At 48.9% G+C, this 16,523-nt stretch overlaps 6 protein-coding genes across 6 annotated transcripts; 2 read left to right on the top strand and 4 right to left on the bottom strand.

Annotated features, from left to right (window-relative positions):
- Nucleotides 1-965: 965 nt before the first annotated feature.
- On the bottom strand, nucleotides 966-3,529 carry hacA (transcription factor HAC1; the record flags this gene model as incomplete). Its single annotated transcript, XM_026759125.1, has 5 exons — nucleotides 966-1,592; nucleotides 1,654-1,986; nucleotides 2,064-2,143; nucleotides 2,253-3,262; nucleotides 3,321-3,529. 5 exons carry the CDS (start codon nucleotides 3,527-3,529, stop codon nucleotides 966-968), a joined length of 2,259 nt encoding a protein of 752 aa, XP_026617082.1.
- Nucleotides 3,530-5,642: 2,113 nt separating this feature from the next.
- Nucleotides 5,643-7,258, bottom strand: CDV56_105214 (snoRNA-binding rRNA-processing protein ENP1; the record flags this gene model as incomplete). Its single annotated transcript, XM_026758833.1, has 3 exons — nucleotides 5,643-6,516; nucleotides 6,578-6,822; nucleotides 6,881-7,258. 3 exons carry the CDS (start codon nucleotides 7,256-7,258, stop codon nucleotides 5,643-5,645), a joined length of 1,497 nt encoding a protein of 498 aa, XP_026617081.1.
- A 1,110-nt stretch (nucleotides 7,259-8,368) lies between these two features.
- On the top strand, nucleotides 8,369-10,222 carry CDV56_104990 (SPRY domain-containing protein; the record flags this gene model as incomplete). Its single annotated transcript, XM_026758609.1, has 1 exon — nucleotides 8,369-10,222. The coding sequence occupies one exon, from the start codon at nucleotides 8,369-8,371 to the stop codon at nucleotides 10,220-10,222; it is 1,854 nt and encodes a 617-aa protein (XP_026617080.1).
- A 391-nt stretch (nucleotides 10,223-10,613) lies between these two features.
- On the bottom strand, nucleotides 10,614-12,363 carry CDV56_104812 (glutamyl-tRNA(Gln) amidotransferase subunit HER2; the record flags this gene model as incomplete). Its single annotated transcript, XM_026758431.1, has 4 exons — nucleotides 10,614-11,500; nucleotides 11,569-11,744; nucleotides 11,822-12,146; nucleotides 12,225-12,363. The coding sequence occupies 4 exons, from the start codon at nucleotides 12,361-12,363 to the stop codon at nucleotides 10,614-10,616; spliced, it is 1,527 nt and encodes a 508-aa protein (XP_026617079.1).
- Nucleotides 12,364-13,033: 670 nt separating this feature from the next.
- Nucleotides 13,034-14,374, top strand: CDV56_104640 (enoyl-[acyl-carrier-protein] reductase; the record flags this gene model as incomplete). Its single annotated transcript, XM_026758259.1, has 2 exons — nucleotides 13,034-13,263; nucleotides 13,333-14,374. The coding sequence occupies 2 exons, from the start codon at nucleotides 13,034-13,036 to the stop codon at nucleotides 14,372-14,374; spliced, it is 1,272 nt and encodes a 423-aa protein (XP_026617078.1).
- Nucleotides 14,375-14,501: 127 nt separating this feature from the next.
- Nucleotides 14,502-16,127, bottom strand: CDV56_104487 (uncharacterized protein; the record flags this gene model as incomplete). Its single annotated transcript, XM_026758106.1, has 1 exon — nucleotides 14,502-16,127. One exon carries the CDS (start codon nucleotides 16,125-16,127, stop codon nucleotides 14,502-14,504), a length of 1,626 nt encoding a protein of 541 aa, XP_026617077.1.
- Nucleotides 16,128-16,523: the final 396 nt, after the last annotated feature.

The raw sequence follows: 16,523 nt of genomic DNA, 5'->3' as shown, positions 1-16,523 counted from the left end.
ACCAAGGGCTCTTTTAAGCGACTCAGTCATTGCTTGGCAAATTGCATTCATATTATCCCCTTTAAGCCAGTAAACTTAGAATACTACCTTGTCTCACTGCTTACGGGCATACTCCGTACTAAGGCAGAAAATACGTACCTAGAAAGGTACCCGGGAGACAGCCATGACTCCATAACTCTGTTGATATTTTGGTGACACTGGAGTACTTTTCCCTTTCCTTTGGTCGAAATACTTGCTCGGTACTCTCCCATAGAGGGACGCAGACGCAGGTGTGAGCGTGGCAGTAAGTCCTTTGAAAGAGACGATCAACGCCACTCTCATTTTGATGTGAGTAGACGGTATCTATCTAGTGCCCCGGCGTGTCGTGTACCCCAGGTCTACTCGTACCTAGCCCTTAAACGCAGAGAAAACCTAAAGCTGGACAGTGATTGATTGCTAGATATAGACAACAAGAGGGATGGACTTTGAACTTGCTGATGTTATTTTCAGGTCAGCCTACGTTCTTGAATGCCTTGATCAATAATGAGAGTTAAGGTCATGTTGGCTCTATGCAACCGGGTTGTATCCCAGGAGACATTAGGATACATAAGGAAAATGAAGTACCGGCAGGATAAGATGTGAAGCTAGAGTTTGGCGACGGCATAAGAAGAAAATAATTGCGAAAAATCGAAACCAGTATTCAGTATCACCGAAGCCTACGCCAAACAAGATGGACCCCAGAAGAAGTTGAACATGAGACTGCGACAGCAAATGCAGGAGGGCTTGTATAGAAAGCGAGAACGACGGATAATCAAAACTAGGGGGCATAACTTCGTCAATATCCATCGGAAGAAAACAGGGCAAAGCAAGTCTGACAGATGCCACAAGCAGACGGCGACATTCAGTTGTCGCTTGTAACATGTAAAGTGATCAGCCAGCTGTCGGCGGTGCGCTAGAGGGTAACAAAAGAAAGACAAGCATTACTTTCAGCTTGCAGCTCTGAGAGCACGTAGCCTCGCTCCCAACCCGTCCTCAAGCTCCGAATCGGCTTGCTTCTGCTCTTTGACGTCTTCCTTGGGAGCTGTATCAGCATCCAAGGCTAAGCGCATGTCCACACCCGCGTCGTCTGCAAGCTGTTCCATGAGACGATCAACTTCGGTCTCGCCCTCGGCACCATACTCTTGCATAGAGACACCTTGAGCGACATCCTCTATCGCACTACTAGCGATTTTGAAATCTTCCGATCGCGCTAAGAAGTTATTTGCATGAGACACCAGGTTTTCAAGATTGACACTCTTCGACGCCGCATCCAAGCCTCTTGAGGCCAGAGCAAGTGTTCGGGATGTATCGCGAGTACTCTGGGCGGCTTTAAGTTCATTTATTATGACGTCTGCCCGCGCAGCCTCGGCTCTGAGGGCTACTTGTCTTCGTTTCTCTCGTACGGCAGAGGCAGCGTGGATGCGGGCAATTTGAAACTCGCGATTCTTCATAGCCTTGTCGGCCTTTGCCTTTTCTGACTTGAATGTTGCTTCAGCGCGAGCAGCTTCCTTCTTAAGCCGATTCGAGTGCAACTGTAAATGGGGAAAATTCGTCAGATATTTTTTTTCTGTTTCCTAACAGTTGAGAGCATAGCACTTGAGAGTACTCCGCGCAGGTGGGAATCCAGGAGCTCACCTTGACATTGGTGCGGGCTTCGAAGATAGGATCCTTCCGAACCATTTTGGCTGAGATCCAAGTACAGAACAAAATTGTTAAAATCAGGAGAGATGAAATCGCTATCAAGTATCCAGAATGCGAAGTGACAAATCGAAGCTGAATAGACAGATTCGTTGGAGGCGGCAAAGCGGGAGGCAACAATGCAGCCGTGATTCCAAGTTCTCGATTAGGATAGGTGGGGATATCGTTGATACGACTGTCAAAGCTGCGTGGCAACGTCATCCCAATCTCCGAAGTAGGTGACAATCTACGAGAATCCTCCCAAAAATTCGACCTCCAGAAATCAAGTAGCTACTGTTTCTTAAAGCAAGTGCAGGTTACAGAAAAACGAAATGATCTCTTACTGTATGAAGCGTGATCGAACTTACGACATGAAAGAGGATCATTTTGAGGAACAGCAAAACGACCAGCATCTCAGTTGCCAGTTGCTCTCGATTGAAAAGATACACTATATTACATCCCAGAAATTCACCGGTCCTTACCCATCAGCAGAGACGTCAACGTCTCGCTCAATCTCTTTGAACTCCATGAACTCCGTGGACTCCTGTGGCGGTTACCCAAAGTATCACGCCGCGCACCTCGCTCCAATTTCGCACCAAAGAGAATCTGTCTTCGACCTCTCGTTCGCTCAAAATGATCTATCGCCCAAGCGATGGTCAACAACGACTCCCAGTTCAGTCGGCCCGCGTCATCACCGGCGGACCAGGTTCCCCGAGAGACACTTTCACTAACAGCCAGCTGCAATGCCCTGCCCGTCGCATCGCGAAGTGGACGCGCCAAGGCTGGGTTGCAAGCTAGAAGTCTGGTAAGAAGTCTCATTCGGAAGACCGTGGGCCGGCTCGATGCCTTCGAGGGGGACAGGCTCGGAGTCGAAATTAACCATAGAATCAAATGGAAATGCTGATAGATCTCCCGTGTCGAGAATGTCAAAGGAGAACCCGTCTTCAATGACCGAAGAATCTGGCTCAGTGGATGAATCACCGTTGAATAGGCGGCGGAAGTCATCGTCAGAAAGAGGAGCTGCAACGTCACTTGCAGCGTCATGTTCAACGCCAGAGCCGAGGTCAAAGAGGGGGAGGGCACTTCCAGGTCCTTCGAGTCCGCCAACTGACACTGCAGGTCGCACAACACCGCTGCAGGATGTTGTGTCACGTCGGAGGACTCAGCCAGACTGGAAGGCTGTAGAGTTGGCGAGTAATCGGTGATTGAGGGAGTAGGAAATGGAATTCGTTCAAGAGGAAGTTCATCACCCTCTTGCTTGAATAAGGTAGGTGTGAGAGTTGGGGATGCTGTGGCAGGAGAACCTGGCTTGGGAGTGCTGCTACGAGAGCCTCGAACCTCAGCAGTTAACTGGGCGAGTTGTTGACTCAACCGATTGTTCTCAGCCTCCATCTGCGATAGACGCTGGAGGAGGAATTGATTTTGCTGTTCCATCTGGATCTTCTCGTTTTCCAATTTCTCCATTTCGAGTCTCTTGCGCTCGCGAGATGTCTGTGCCGCCGCACGGTTTCGAAGAACGCGCTCGATGCGGCGCTGTTCCTTTTCATCATCTGTCTTGGCTCGTTTTCTTCATGAAATGTAAGCCATTTGTCCCAACTGATTTCGTCGGACGCGATAGAACATACCTTGGAGGCAAGTTGGTCTTTGGAACTGGTAGCTCCTGTCCCCATGACTTCCGTTTCTTGGGTGGCTTCTTCTCTTCAGTTTTCGTCTCCTGCACCTTGGTTTCTGGCGCCTTCAACGACGTATCCGCAGGCGAGACTGTGAGCAACGGGATAGCCGATGCTGGTGTACCAGGCAAGGACTCTACTACTGAAGTGTAGTTGTCTTCCATCTTGTAAGCGTGATGAGTTGATCCGGTAGACAAGATCACAGGTATTTGCAGCTCTCTGCGAGTATCTCAGGAAAGATGATACAGAGACCACGCCTTGTATGGGATGAAGTAACCTGATGACGACGTCCACTTGCCCGGTTTACGAAAGCAAAAGCCACGTTGTCATAACGGTCAAACCCGGAGCGAGGCGCCGGAGGTCTGTTGATGTGGTGGAATAAGGTAGTGGGAACGACCAGAGGGAACAAAAGGACAAGTGTTCAGAAGTTGGTTGAACTGGTTCAGTTGTGATGGGGAAAGGTGACCCTTTAAAAAGGCCAGCGTGGTCAGTTCTGTCAGCAAGGGGGCGGAGTTGCCCCCGTCAGCATAATAACAGTAATGTTTCACAAAATTACGAGAATCCCACACCTTAAGGGCTCACCGGCGTGCAATCACGCCCATAATGACGGTATTAGAAGTGTAATGCGAGCAATGTACGGAGTACAGAGTATGGTACTTCTCTAATCTGGCCCGACGGTTCTTCTCTGGGCCCCTCTCGCTATCCCTGGAAATGCAGCCCCTCTACGGAGTATCTACTCCGTAAGCTTCTCCATCCCAGAGTCAAGCGTCTCAACACCTGAAACACCCAAAGTTCCACCAGGCGCAGCCAGAACTCCTGTGAGGCTGTGAATCTGGAATTAGTCCATCAGGCGCTACTTGACACAGACACTCTATAGAGTTGGACTAATTGAATGTAGACCTAGGCAGTTTCTAGATAAATGCCACATGAAACACTACTTGAATACTTGATAGTTGATGCCCCTGGTGAATGTGGTTACCCACCTAGGTACGGAGTAATTAGTACCTAGTAGTTAATGGTATGGGGTAAATTAGTGGCAACCCCGCTGCGGATTATGAAGCGTTAGATAGAAAAGGTAACTACTCCATATAATAGATTTGATAGCCATTAGGATTTAGGGATTCTTATTAGGGCACTTCTATTAATATCAGGCTTATACTATTAGTATTGACTGTGCCACTTTATTATTCATAGAGGATAATTTTCCAATAATAATATCCCATAGACAGATCACGAAAGGAGAACTGTAGAGAACTAGATAGATTTATCTACTAGATACTGTATATTAGTACTATGAGATATGTATCTGCAGTATAGGCTCTCCAAACCTCAGAAAGAGAATTATCATTCACTGCTTTGAATATCCAGACTATTCTGTAGATATTCTGTAGTTTAAGTGCTTTAATGTTTGTCTTATTCTGCTTCATGAGGGGCCTCGAAATTGCAAGCTCAATAAATAAAGCCCCTGCCTATCTGGACTTTGAGCAAAGGGCCAAGCTACTAGTGTTGCTCGAGGATAGTGTATCCCCCCTTGACACTGAAATTCCAACAGGATTGATTCTTGATTATGCCAGAGCAACTTGCGACAAGGAAGTCCAGGAGCCCAATGCTCGAAGTATCTACCACATGCTGGGATATCATCGAAGGACATGTACGATGTCTGAGGCTATTGACCTCAGTGGATGAGCGTCACTGTCTCAGCCTTATTATCAACCCCTAGATAGATATTCCAAGTACGTAGCTGGTCGGCTATGAATGCAGTGTTACAGAACAGATTGAAATTAGTACTGCAGAATATTCATGTGGCCACTCTCTTGCGCTAAGCACAGTCAATATGCTTCCGGCCATGAGAATTCCAGGGAATGCCCACATTTTGTTCGTTAGTCAATCATGAGAATTTACAGGGGATGAGAGGAGTATGAGGAACAGTACTCTGCATGGTACTAATGGGGTTGCATCATGGAGCATTCCATTATGAATTTCTCAACGCGATAAGGACAGGTGATGGCGAAGGCACTATCCAATGCATATTCTATTGCCTACATGGTTTTCATCCTGACAGTGGAAAATTCTGTTCTCCTTTATCAGTACTACTCTCTTAGGAAGAGCAACGGTAGCATTAATGATCAGATTTCCTAGCGCCCTGGGAATATATGCAAAAGGTCGGTTTTCTGAACACCTCAACGCCCATCACAGTCACAGAAACTCATGAACAGAAAACATGGCAAGACAGCATAGAACCGTTTCGAGACGGTTCATCAGAGTCAATGCCTTTGGCTAAAACGTAACATCCATCGTGTCATCGCCAGCGTCAAGAGCACCCTGCTTTTCCGGGTCGGGCACAACTACGCCGCGCCCTCTACCTGCCAACAATTCCCGTCTCACCTCGGGGCCGATATCCTTGTGCCCCCGAACCAACAACAGGTCAAGAAGAGCCTCGCGCTGATCTTCAGTGATATCATTGCGGTAACGTTGGGCAAATACCAATAATGACTGGTGCCAAAGAACAGGGAGCTTATACGCTTTGGTAGCAGCCCCAGACGGTCCATCGGTCATCATCGAGTCCTCGGCATTGTCGCTAGCGCGGAAGCGCAGAAAATGGAAAACGAGAGCGTCAATTACCTTATATGGGAGCGCGTACTTCTTCTCGAGGAATACACGGATGAAGACATTCACCGCACCGGTGCTTTCGAGAGATTTGAGAGACTGTTCCGCGGCCAGGTCGCACATGCGAAGTAGAGCAGCCGCAGAGTGCAATACTGGGATAGATACACGTGCAATGACAGAGGAGACGATGTGCGCCTCCCGCAGAGTGCAAGTACCACTTGATATCAGCGGGAACAGCAGACCTTTGAAGAAGCAAGCTGGTTTGTACAGCGCTTTCTTCAGAGCATTGTAGGTGTGGACATTTAGCTTCTTTGTTTCGTGAATCTCCTCCCGAACACGGTCAAGCAGCACTGTCGATATGAACTCCTGTGCAACGGCTGGCTTCGATGAAATGAAAATCCTAGTTCCGGCATAAACAGCGTTGGCTGTCCACGACTCGGGGCGAGTGATAGAAAGAAGAGTTGGCCAATTGGGGACAGAGGGGAGAATCTTAAAGGGTTTGGGAAGAGGCCCGGACTTGTAGCGAGACAGTATCATACCGACCCTGGTAAAGTAAAGCTCGTAAGCACAATGAGCATGCGAATGGATGAGACGGATGTACTCACTTTTCGTAAACTTCAATAGCTTTTGCGGGTATCTGAACGGCGTCTTCGGGCAATCCTCCACCTTGAATCATAGGTCCACCATTGCCGGACTGCTTCGCTTCATGCTCAGCGATCTTCTCCAATATGAGATCGGCCAGGTTGGTGCTCCGACCACCTGTATCGGTTCCTCGAGGATTGAATATAGGATCTTCGTCGCCACCCGGAACAAATTTGTGAAACATATCAAGGTCATTTGGATCAACCTCCTAAGGCAATATTGTTAAGCGAAGGGAAGTTATATTTCTTTGAGCAGAGACCACCTACCACTTCCTCGATCTCCTCTTCTTCATCGCCCCACTGATCTTCGCGAAACTTCTCATCATCGTCTGATAAAGCTTCATCGTCTTCAAATCTCGACTCAAAATCAAAGGCTGAATTAGTTGCCATATTCGCTGCACCCATAGCAGCTTTGTGCTCGGCGGCATCTTCTTCTGCCAGTTCTTGCCCAATCTGCAAGATCTTTCTCGTCATCTTAGCGTCAATGTAACGCTCGCCATCTTCACCATCCTCATCTTGCCGCCCTTGACGCTTGCTCTTCTTGCTGGATTGAGTTCGTAGATGGCCCGAGGTTATGATATCCTCGGCCAGAGGATTGTGCCTGCGGGCTGCAGCTGCAGCTCGAGAGGATGTTGCTTTGGGCATGGTGTGCTTTCACTTTCCGAATTCAAGAAATGTTAGTTATTGCTCCTAGAGCCATTAAGGGTAGACTGAATTACCTTGTACCCAAGCGAAGAGGGAAATATATTGAAGCTGAAAAGCGACGTCTAGAACTCTTATTTTTTTCTCACTTGGATGCGATCCAATGGAAAGTGTGTGTAAATTTCAAGATCATGTGACTTGGTGACTTTTTCTGCCAGACAGTTGGAGATTTTTCCCATTATTAAGGTACCTTATGAGAGGTGGGCACCTATGTAGGTAGTTACAGAGTACCTACATTTTGGGAATTAGAGCTTACCGCCTGCTAATACTTCACTTTAAATGGTCAGTTATGCCACCGCCCCGTGCCCCGCTCCACAGAAACAAGGTTGAATAATGACTTTGGTTTTGCCGGAGTTTTGATCTTGACCGCTTTCAGATAATATACTCCAAACCTCTGCTCTTCAATCTCGCCCTTGTTGAATACTGGAAAGACGGGATTTTATTTCTTCTTGGTGACAAGGACCTATTATTAGTCTACCAAGACTATCATACTAAGGCGCCTTGCTCTACATCATCTGCTTTGGGTCCTTCGAACCTGAACTTGTGGGAGACTCGTTCTATCACACCTTGCGAGCGGAATCGGAGATCCATCAGGATCTTGAATCCATTAAGTACTGAAAGCAGAGCTGTGAGTTGAGAATCCAATTGGCTTGAATTGCTCTTACACGGTTACACCCCATGGAGTTATTTATCTTTGCAAAGTCAACCATGATTCAGTATTTCCCTTGCATTGCAGCATATCAATGGTCTAACGCGCGGATGTTCGCTGATAGGTTCCTACCTAACTTCTACATGACCCGTATCACATTCTCCCGAATCCTAACCGATTTCGGACGCGATATATAGACTGTCCCTTCAAGCCTATTCTCAAGTCTTCTACCTCTCGCTCCCACGCAACAAGGTTCTCGCGACAGCTCTTCGTCTCACGCAGGCCGCAATCAGACATACGGATAATGTATTGAGTTGTGGTTATTTGACTTGAGCCGCGCACAGTGCGCCTGTTGTTGCCATTCGTCAGGTCACATTTTCTCGTAAACCAGCATTGACGTCCGCATGGCGTCTATACAGCCGGCAGGGTCGTCTGGCCCTTCGTCCAACATCAATTCTCCGATTTTACCTCCAGGGACCACACCTTTCTTTAGTGGTGCAATCACAGACCAGAACGCACGATCCTCGCCTGCCCCTCCCAGCAATGCATCAGTGCAAGCCGATGGCACAAGATCGAAACGCAACAAGCGCGATAGCCGGAAAAAAAGAGAGGCCAAGGGTCTCGACCAGGAATCCATCCCGCCTAAGAAGAAAGCCGCGGTTGTCCCGAACGCCGCTGTTCCTAGCTCCGATATCAGCATTCTCAGACCCCTGTTGCTCGCCGAACCCAGGTCTTCGGACCTATTACCGCCGCAGCCTCGTCAACTGAGTTTTGTGAACCGCAAAACATCAGATGTGCTCGGTCAGAGCTGGGACTTCTATGAGGTTGTTGACAAACTCACAAATAAGAATGGCTTTCGTTATAGCTATGCCATAGCCGATCCAAGCTTTCCGCACATCAAGTACCGTCAGACCGACGTTCCTCCTTATCATGCCCGGTTCAGTTTCGAGGATTCGCCCGCAGCAATTTTTTTCAGTGAGGACGCACAAGCGGTAACAGCCAGCAGTGCATGGCATACTGCACGTGCTAATGTCTGTGCGCGCGAGGGGGCATATTATTACGAGGCGCGCGTTATCAACGGGATTCCGAATAATTCGCAAGCTATCTCAGCTAACGGATCTTCTCAAGGCACGCCAAGGGGTCACGTTCGTCTTGGATTTGCACGACGGGAGGCTGATCTTGATGCGAACGTGGGTGTTGACTGCTACGGATACGGAATCCGTGATGTAAACGGCGAAGTGGTCAATAGAATGCGCTGCGAGTACTTTTTCCCGAAAGGTGAATCAATTCGCGAAGGGGACGTTATCGGCATGCTCATCACGCTTCCACCACTGTCCCTCCATAAGAAAGTAGTCGAGGGAACGTATGATCCTGCTGTCGACGGAGATGGGACTTCACCGACATCAGAGGCTCTCACATGGACAAATTTTATACGGGATCGCATACCCTTCCACTATAAGTCCGATTTCTGCTGGCAGCAATCAAACGTATTCTCTACAAAACATCTACGGGACTATGCGTTCAACCTCAAAGAGACACCCACATTTGGTCCACCGTCGCCTTTCAACAGCGAAGACCCCTCTCTACGCACGCTGCCAGGTTCGAGCATCACAATCTTCAAAAATGGAGAGAAGATGGGTACTCCATTCAAAGGATTGTATGCGTTCCTTCCACCGGCCAGCCGACTTGCGAACGGAACCAATAACCTAGGCATTGGTGAGCGAGAGAACGCCGATGACGGAATGATTGGCTACTACCCCGCTGTCAGCTGCTATGGCGGTGGTGCCGTGGAATGTCGCTTTGAAGGACCCTGGTGGGTTGGACCACCGTCTCACGCAGAGAATGGCGAACCTGTCCGGGGGATCGGCGAACGCTTCAATGAGCAGATTGCTGAAGACGTCGTGGCTGATATTGTTGATGAGGTCGAAGCAATGCTCATTTGGGGTGGTGTCGACGGTGATGTTGTTGGCAATGCAGAAGTTGACAGCGCCGGCGCCGGTGCCGTTAGAGGATCCGAAGTTCTGAAGGGCGGAGTCGGAGCAGCGTTTGAGCCTCGAATGGATTCAGTTCCTGACGCAGAATTTGGAGACACGGAAAATGTTCTCAATGGATTGGAAGCCGCCGTCACCAACGTGGGCGCAGGCCATTTGCCGACCGACGATGCTCTCGGTGTGGGCCAGGAGGGTTCTCTCAACGCCGGGACACCCTCAGCTCCTTTAGAGAACACAGCCGCGACAGAAGACGTTGAGATGTTCTGACTTGAGACCCATATGTCCTCGTGATCAGGCTGGCATTGGCTTGGTCCGAGCCGTATCTGTCTCCCGCCATTTCAGATTCAGTTCCTCTAGAGATCTTTCAATCAGTTAAACATAGCTTTCGGACGAGGGATGCTCGTAGGAAGCAAGGCCGCTAATACATATGAATAAATATTCAAGATCGAAGAAAACTTCCACAATAGATTGCCGGAACAAGTACAGCTGATATGGTTTTTACAATCTCGGTCTTGAAACTTCAAGGTGTTCGAATACAATGTATATTACGTGCTCTGCTCCACTAAACCTCGCTTGGAATTGGGTCTAGGGTGAGCTATGTAGTCGGCAACTAGAGATTGATTAAGGGTATCGAGGTGAAAGACAAGGCTACCTTACATCAAAATATTTTGCCCTCCAATATCTCCGACACTCTAAGAACAAGCTCATCGTCCCCGTATTGTCCGATAATTTGTATTCCAGCAAGTTTTGCATCGCCAGAACCTTCGTCCCGACAGCCGACACTGACCGGAACAGACGCAGCTGGTAGACCAGCCAGGCTTGCAGGTACTGTGAACACGTCATTCGTGTATGCGTTCAAGGACGAGAAAACGGAATCTGTTTCAAGCAGGTCTGCTAACTGTGGAGGACACGAAGGGGCGGTGGGGCAGATCAGGACGTCGACATCTGCTTGTTTTGATTTCAACTCAGAATCTACATTCCGGCGGGAAGGGGCCATCGGTTGCTCTGCTCTGAAGGCAGCATTGAAATCGCGCTGGACCAGTCGGCGGATGCGCTGCGCTTGAATAAAGTAATTGCTTATGGCATCGGCGCTCAGACTGAAGGCGCCGAGTAGGATTCGCCTCTTTACTTCGGGACCGAATCCGTCCCCTCTAGTTTTGGCGTATAGATAGCTGTCGGGTTGTCCACCAGAATCCGGACCGTTGCAGCGAGAACCGTATCTGATGCCGTCATATTTAGCGAGGTTTGAGGATGCTTCGGCTGGGGCAAGGACGTAATATGCTGAGAGAGCTAGCTTTGTTGTGGGAAGTGAGACAGGGTGAATTGTATGGCCCTGCTCTCTCAGAAAAGCTATCGAGAGAGCCCAGGCGCGTCGCACCGAAGCAGAGAGTTCGGATATGTTGTATTCAATAGGAACGCCGATCCTCAAAGGAGACGAGGTCATTCGAGACACGAGAGCGGATTGCTGGAGGTGCGAAGCTATGCGAGACCGAGAGCGAGGAGACAAGTTGGTAGGATCGCGTGGATCGTGCCGATTCACAATGCCTGAGTTCGAGCTGTTAGATTCCAATGCAAACGGATACATCGCGAGAGGGTAGTGCAGAGACACATACGGAATACATCGCGAGCCCTGGAGGTATTTTTGGCCAGGATGCCAACAGTATCCAGTGAGTTAGCGTATGCCACGACTCCCCATCTCGAGACCAATCCATAAGACGGCTTAAAGCCGACTGTGCCCGTGTAGGCAGCTGGAAGTCGAACCGAACCACCAGTGTCTGTTCCAAGAGCCCTATAACGCCCTGTTCAGCACTCCGGCATGCCTCGCAAGGACGGAAATTCAACTAATTCGGGAGTAAAAGCACCTACGCATAACATTGATCTGTAGCGACGGAGACGGCGCTTCCACCAGAACTTCCACCAGCTGAGAGAATTCGTCCATCATGGTTCTGACGCTGACTTCTGACGGGCCCGAACCATGAATTGATAGAATGAGATCCCATCCCAAATTCATCCAAGTTTGTCTTACCAGCTATTATAGCGCCGGCTTCCGACAGCTGTTCCACCACTGTCGCATTGAATGGACTGGTGAATTTAGCCAGAATCCCTGAGGCACATGTTGTCGGAAAACCGCGTGTGCAAATATTGTCTTTAAAGGCAATCAAGCGACCGTCAACCTTGGATTTCGATTTTCCTTTTAGTCTCAAAAGCATGCGTCAGTTCCCGAATGAGTCCAGAGAGAAAACAGAACAATACAGAGCTGCGATCTTACCCGACTCTCTCCTAAGTTCTGCATCTCTCACTTGTTCTTGCCATGGTCCTGGATGCTGCACAGTTGTTATGAAGGCATTGAGAGCGGCATGTGACCTTTGGTTAGTGATACATTTCTCAGCTTCCCGCAACAAGGACATTTAGATATCCTGAGCGGTGATGGTAGGTGGTAGCAGGGATAGCGATGGCAGAGGCTCGGGAGACGGGAGACTTTAGGTACATGCGGTGGGTAGGAAGTCCACCATATTTCGGCGAAGTGTCGGGATGGTTGTTTTGAGCAATCTCGCGAGGATTCGGTATCTGATCGGCACGACTTCATCAAATGCCCTCCGTAGTCGTCGGAGTATGAAGGAATTGAGAGAACCATTTCGCCTGATAATGGTTCACTCAAGTTGAATTTGATCGTTCTACTAGATAGCCTCTTTGCGCCGGCGCATGCCTACGTGTAAAATATACATTGGAAGACCGACGCCAGCAAACCAGGCACTCCATGTCCTCCAGGAAGAAAATATTAGATGATAAAGAATCTGCAGTGGCGTGTCCGTCCATATTCTCAGCCCATGTAGCATCCCAATGTGCAACAATCTGCCTATAAACACGAATTAGTATCTATTATCATGACAAAGCCCAGCTTTCCTCCTTCGGCCCGACGGCTAGGAAACGACGTCATCCGGGTTTTCTTCCATGCCGCCAGCGAGAGCAACGACAACAATTGTAACAATTGCTCCACGAAGCTGCTTCTTTGACCTTACCTGAGTCTTTGAAATCAATTGACATTCAAAGAAGGGTTCGAGACCCCCAAACGTCACTATGCTTTCTTGTGCCGTGGTGCGATCAGCTACCAGATCTTCCAGTATCAGTGCTTCCCTTGCCCTCAGAGGCAGAGCTTCGCCTCTTCGCTTTCCAGCGCCATCCGGCCAGCATGGAGACCTATTACCTAACACGCATTCGGGGCAAAAGAGATTCATCTCAGTATATGGTTACACGCAATCAAAGGCTCTAGTCTATTCGCGATATGGTGAACCGAAGGATGTTCTACGGTAAGAGCACTTAGAACGCAACTGCTGGGAAAATAGATCGGCAGCCCAACTTATTTTTCCCTCATCCAGGCTTCACAAGCATTCGATCTCTCCTCCTCATGGGACACAAGTCACTCTCCGCCTTCTAGCAGCGCCTTTGAACCCGGCCGATGTGAACCAGATCCAAGGTGTATACCCAAGCAAACCGCCCTTCCAGACCACGCTTGGCACAGAGGAACCGTCTGCCGTAGCGGGAAACGAGGGCGCATTCGAGGTCATTGCCACTGGCTCCAACGTCAAAAATCTTGCCAAAGGCGACTGGGTCGTGATGAAGCAAACAGGACAAGGCACCTGGCGCACCCACGCGCAATTAGATGAATCGCAGCTGATCAAGATTGAAAGCAAAGAAGGTCTAAGCCCGCTTCAGGTCAGCACAGTCAGTGTCAATCCGGTGACTGCCTACCGAATGATCAAAGATTTCTGTGACTGGGACTGGATGCGGGCTGGAGAAGAGTGGCTCATCCAGAACGGAGCAAATAGCGGTGTTGGACGAGCTGCAATCCAACTTGCACGCGAATGGGGCATCAAAACGCTCAATGTTGTTCGTGAGAGAAAGACACCTGAACAAACTGATGCTTTGAAAAAGGAGCTCTACGAGCTGGGGGCCAATGCGGTGGTTACCGAAGCCGAGCTGCTATCTGGAGAATTTAAGAACATGGTGAATGAAATCACCCGTCAAGGAAAGGAACCAATTCGACTAGCTCTCAACTGCGTGGGTGGTAAGAGTGCCACTGCCCTGGCGAAGACGCTCGCTCCAGGTTCGCATCTGGTCACTTATGGTGCGATGTCAAAACAGCCAGTCGCCTTGCCATCTGGACTTCTGATCTTCAAGAACCTTGTTTTCGACGGTTTTTGGGTGAGCAAATGGGGAGACAAACACCCTGAACTCAAGGAAAACACAATCAATGATGTGCTGGAGTTGACTCGAACCGGCAAATTCAAAGATATCCCTGTGGAATACATCAAATGGACCTGGGAAACCGAAGGCTCTGAGCTTGCTGCAGGTGTGCAGGAAACTCTAAGTGGATTCCGCAAAGGTAAAGGCTTGTTAAAATACGAAGGGGATGAATAATTACTGTGGATGATGGTATAAATAGTATATTAATTGCATGTACGCAATCATAATAGGCTATAGTAATTCAGATCATTTACTGATTCCATTGGCACAAACAGGGATGTGAAGGGAACTAGAAACTCAATCATGCATCTTCGCACCTCCAGTTATTCTTGACCCAGTCCATAATAAGATCAGTTAACGTCGTGAAGGGCATATAAACGTCACTATCCCGTGAAAAATCAAGATCAAGGCTCGCAAATTTGGCGGCCAGAGCCACATAGGGTTCGATAAAATCAATATACACAAGATCCACTGTCTTCGGATCTGCAGATGTACCTGGAGAGATGAGAGCTTGAATGCAATTTGGAACACGGTAAAATGATATTGGCGAATGAACTGTGTCATCCCCATCTATACCCCCATCATCTGCAGTGGTGTAGCCAGGAAAAACCTCAGGCGTGAATGGGCCGCTCATTGGAAGCCGACTCTGATCAGTAAGATAGTGAGTAGCCACATTGTCGCTTTCCACAACCTTGTCGTGCATATACATTGATTGCTCTGGCGGCGCGAGAGTCCATGGTGTGTAATTTGAGCGGTCCTTAGGCGCAGTCAAAATCTGCGGCTGCTTGTTCAGAACTTCTACTACCGACTGCGCTTTCTCGTAGGGGATATCCTTGATATAGCGGAAGCCGCTCGTGAAGGGAGAGACAATGAACGTCGTATCTTGCGTAAACGGACCCTTAAATATGTCGAAGCGGATGGCCCCAGTGTTGACAATGACCAACGCGGGCTTCCCATTGCGAGAGTCATCCTTCAATTGATTAGGAAGCACTTCCCTTTCGAGCCATGTATATATACTGTCCTGAGAAGGATACTTCACTCGGGTCATCCAGAGGTCCTGAGGAGCGCAACCATGAACCCTATCCAGTTGAAGGGCATCCCTGGACTGCTGAATAAGATGTGATACATTTCGACCATGATCTGTGGGAAAACAGTCCCGGTCAAGACCGGTGTGATGGTAAAACGAGTAAAGGTTGTTGTCAATATACCGTCGGCTGAAGCTGGGAGTCGCTTGCGCAGGCTTGATCCGATTCTTGCTGGTGGACAGACCATCGATTGACATAAATCCAATGGTTTCCATGAAGCGGCCGCTCGCTAGCCCGTACGCTTTAGAATCGTACCGTGCATAGTCGCGGATATGATAATGGCCGCCGAAAAATTGAATCGGCATATCCCAATGAATATTTCTGATCTCTTCGAAAACAGCGTTATACTCCTTCGAATGAACCGGAACATGGCCTATCACCAGGAAGAGATCGACTTCTTCGTCACGAATGGCTTCTTGAAACCAGCTTGTCTTAATGGTATCCTCCACCGAGTAAACGATTGTGTTGTTGTAGTTTTTCGTGAAATCAAAAAGAAATCCAAAAGCGACGATGCGGATGCCTTGCTTCTCGGTCGTGAACTTCTTAAAGCGTGGAGCTAACGGCACGAGTTCTCCGGTAGTTGGATGAAGGATGTCAATGTTCGACGCCAGGTAGCTACCATGAAAATTGGGCACAGTAGTCAAGAATTCGGTCTCCGAGCTGTTCTGCTTGTACAGTTCATGATTGCCGGCTGACATCACATCAATTTGCTGTTGACGCAGAATGTCGGAGATGTAGGCGCCCTTCGGGTCCGAAGCATCATAAAGCCCGTTCCCCTCAACCCTATCACCAGTGTCAATTACCAGCAAATCATTCCCTTCAGCGCGTGCCTTTTCCCGCATGCGGGTGGTGAAAGAAACATAATCTCCCCAGTCTGCTCCATAGGAAGCCCTTTTCGGTCTGCATCAGCGAGCATCAACAAGGCACATTAGATGGCAGAGCCATACTCCTGTAGATGACCGGCCAGCCAGCCATGAGTGTCTGTAGTGTGGAGGAAATTTAGCTGACCCCATTGGAGATCGCGAATGGGTGCTGGTTTGGCATCTGGGGTTGATGGCTGAACAGCTAGGCAGGGTGAAGATGAAATGAGAAGAAAAGTACAGTAGCAAAGGTGCTTCATTGTGGTCAGTGCAATGAACCCCACCATCAAGAGATTTGGGAAGAAATCAGTAAGCTGCAGCTCGTCTCTCCATCCAAAGGAGAGATAGTAGATAGCTAGTATACATATTCCCGATAGC

Source organism: Aspergillus thermomutatus, assembly GCF_002237265.1.
Source record: "Aspergillus thermomutatus strain HMR AF 39 chromosome Unknown NODE_29, whole genome shotgun sequence".
Lineage (NCBI taxonomy): Eukaryota > Fungi > Ascomycota > Eurotiomycetes > Eurotiales > Aspergillaceae > Aspergillus > Aspergillus thermomutatus.
This window is presented reverse-complemented; position numbering and strand designations above follow the sequence as displayed.